At 57.5% G+C, this 3,537-nt stretch overlaps 1 protein-coding gene across 1 annotated transcript in view; it reads left to right on the forward strand.

Annotated features, from left to right (window-relative positions):
* The window catches only part of LOC107307281 (RAS protein activator like-3-like), a 13,369-nt gene that overhangs the window by 6,633 nt on the left and 3,199 nt on the right, over positions 1 to 3,537 (forward strand). Inside the window, exons 3-4 of the mRNA XM_032441748.1 lie at positions 480 to 595; positions 678 to 756. Coding sequence (XP_032297639.1) covers positions 480 to 595; positions 678 to 756 — 195 coding nt within the window. The remainder of the gene's footprint in view (positions 1 to 479; positions 596 to 677; positions 757 to 3,537) is intronic.

Raw genomic sequence — 3,537 nt, forward strand, 5'->3', positions numbered from 1 at the left:
GATGGGATGGATGGGATGGGATGGGATGGGATGGGATGGGATGGGATGGGATGGGATGGGTGTGAGGATCAGATGGGATTGGGGTCGGGCTGGATTGAGTATGAGATCAGAGTGGGATGGAGGTGGGGATGGGAATGGGGATAAGGATGGAGTTGGGATGAGGATGGGATGGAGGTGGGGATGGGGATGAGATGGAGAGGAATGGGGATAGAACTGGAATGAGATGGGGGTGGAGTGGGGATGGGGATGGGAGTGGGATGGGGGTGGTGGTGATGGCCTGAGGTGGTGGGTGATGGAGATTTGGGCTGGTTTCGGGTGTAGAGCCTTTGGGTGCTGGTTGGGTGTGATGGGTGCTGATGGTGGATGATGGTTTAACACGGTCACAACCACACACCCCCCGGCACTAAATGCCACCCATGGGCCATGGGAACCCAACAAGCTCCCAGTGGCTGCTCCTGACCCCTTGTCCCACATCCCAGCCCCACAGAGCACCCCCAGCGCCCCCTCCATCCCAGCACCCGACGTCACAGTGTGGGACGTCTCCAACTTCTCCCTGGTGGACAAACAGCTGGTCCACGTGGGGCGGGACGAGGAGGTGAGGACGTGGGGCACCCCTCTGATCTATGGGGTGCGTGGGGGGCTGCACGTCTGGTGCCTGACCCCCATTGCATCCTCAGATTGCATCCAGGAACAGGAACCGGACCGGGAGCTCAGAGAGCAGCAACGTGCATCCAATGGGCGGCAGGAGGGACACGGGTGAGCTGACGGCGGGGGGTGTTTGCATGCATTGGTGCAGGCTCCAATGCAGCTCCTGGTGCGTGGGGTGTTTGCATGCATTGGTGCGTGCTGCAATGCAGCTCCTGGGGCACGGGGTGTTTGCATGCATTGGTGTCGGCTCCAATGCAGCTCCTGGGGCGTGGGGTGGCTGCATGCATTGGTGCATGCTGCAATGCAGCTCCTGGGGCATGGGGTGTTTGCATGCATTGGTGCATGCTCCAATGCAGCTCCTGGGGTGTGGGTTGTTTGCATGCATTGGTGCAGGCTGCAATGCAGCTCCTGGGGCATGGGGTGGTTGCATGCATTGGTGCAGGCTCCAATGCAGCTCCTGGGGCATTGGGGTGTTTGCATGCATTGGTGCAGGCTCCAATGCAGCTCCTGGGGCGTGGGGTGTTTGCATGCATTGGTGCAGGCTCCAATGCAGCTCCTTTGGCATGGGGTGTTTGCATACATTTGTGTGGGCACCAATGCAGCTCCTGGGGCGTGGGGTGTTTGCATGCATTGGTGCAAGCTCCAATGCAGCTCCTTTGGCATGGGGTGTTTGCATACATTTGTGTGGGCACCAATGCAGCTCCTGGGGCATTGGGGTGTTTGCATGCATTGGTGTCTGCTCCAATGCAGCTCCTGGGGCACTGGGGTGTTTGCATGCATTGGTGTAGGCTGCAATGCAGCTCCTGGGGCATGGGGTGTTTGCATGCATTGGTGTAGGCACCAATACAGCTCCTGGGGCATTTGGGTGTTTGCATGCATTGGTGCAAAGCTCCAATGCAGCTCCTTTGGCATGGGGTGTTTGCATGCATTGGTGCGTGCTGCAATGCAGCTCCCGGAGCATGGGGTGTTTGCATGCATTGGTGTCGGCTCCAATGCAGCTCCTGGGGCATGGGTTGGTTGCATGCATTGGTGCAAGCTCCAATGCAGCTCCTGAGCCATTTGGGTGTTTGCATGCATTGGTGTGTGCTGCAATGCAGCTCCTGGGGCATGGGTTGTTTGCATGCATTGGTGTAGGCTCCAGTGCAGCTCCTGGTGCATGGGGTGTTTGCATGCATTGGTGCATGCTCCAATGCAGCTCCTGTGGCATGGGGTGTTTGCATGCGTTGGTGCAGGGTCCAGTGCAGCTCCTGAGGCATGCCATGCAACACACTGTGTGCTCTGCTTCCCACTATGCACCATGCCATGCCCTGTGCTGCACACCATGCTCTGTGCATCACGCATCGTGCATGCCATGCACCGAACCATGCACCACACACCTTGCATTTTGCACCGTGCACCACCCCATGCAACACACCTTGCCCTATGACGTGCACCTTGCACTGTGCACACATCATACTCCTCTCCATGCACCCCAACACGCATCCTGCCCCACGGATCTTGCACTGCACGCTGTGCCCCACACCCCGCGCCCCACATCGCTGCACAGAGGAAACCCTCGGTGCTGACACCTCCTCGTGCTGTCACCGCTTCCTCTGCACTGCTGCTGGGTGCTGATCCTGCTGATAAGGGCTTCCTTGTGCTGATCCTGCTGATTGATAAGGGCTCCCTTGCAACCATGGGCCCCCAATGCATGCAACCCTGCACCCATTTGTGGGCAGCACCCATTGCATGGCAACCCTGCACCCACTATAGGGCAGCACCCATTGCATGGCAACCCTGCACCGCACCCCACTACTAGGGCAGCACCCATTGCAATGGGCAATACCCTCACCCACTCACCCAATGCATGGCACGCCTGCACCCACTCAAGGCAGCACCTCATCAAGTGGCACCCGACCACTATAGGCAGCACCCAATTCGTCATCCCAACCCCTCCACCACTAATCAACCATTATTAAACTTCACCACTTATAGGGGCAGCAACCGCCAATAGTCACAAAAATGATGGAGAACAAAACCATAATGCACCGCACCCACTATAGAGCCCAATTCATGCAAACCTCCCCATATAGGCACCCAATATGAAAATACAGCGAACCAATACAAAACCAGCCATATCCAATACGGCTGCAGGCACCCAGTAGTGACAGGACCTGTGCACACCTACCGGGCAGGCACCCAATTCAGGCAACCCACATCCCCACTAAGGCACACCTCATTGCATGGCAACCCTGCACGCTCAGCACCCAGGTCATGGCAAACCTGCACCAGGCCACATAGGCAGCACAGTGCATGAGACCCTGCAGACCCCACTATAAACAGCAACCATTGCATGGACCCTTCACCCACTAATAGTGCAGCAACCCATTTGCCAATGGCAACCTGCCAACCCTCTTAGGCAGCACCCACTGCATGGGACCGTGCACCACTATAGGGCAAATGCACCCCATTGCATTGGCAACCTGCAACCCAGCAACCCATAGCAACACCGGCGGCACCACTATAGGGCCAGCACCCAATGCATCGCCAACCTGCAACCACTAAGCGCAGCACCCATTCATGGCAACCCGATCCCACTATAGGGCATACCCATTGCATGCAACCCCCACCCACTATAGGGCTAAAGCAAACCCATTGCATGGCCAAGCCTGCAACCCAGCACCTCAATGCCATGCAAACCTCGCAGCCCACTATAGGCAGCACCATTGCATGGCAACCCTCATCCACTATAAGGGCAGCACCCAGCATGGCCAACCCTGCCCCACTATAGGGCAACCCATTGCCATGCAAACCCGCAACCACTAGAGATCACCCAGGCATGGCAACCCTCACAGACCATGCATGGCAACACTGCCCCACTATAGAAACAGTACCCATTGCATGGGGACC

Source organism: Coturnix japonica, unplaced genomic scaffold (genome assembly GCF_001577835.2).
Source record: "Coturnix japonica isolate 7356 unplaced genomic scaffold, Coturnix japonica 2.1 chrUnrandom530, whole genome shotgun sequence".
Taxonomy (NCBI): Eukaryota; Metazoa; Chordata; class Aves; order Galliformes; family Phasianidae; genus Coturnix; species Coturnix japonica.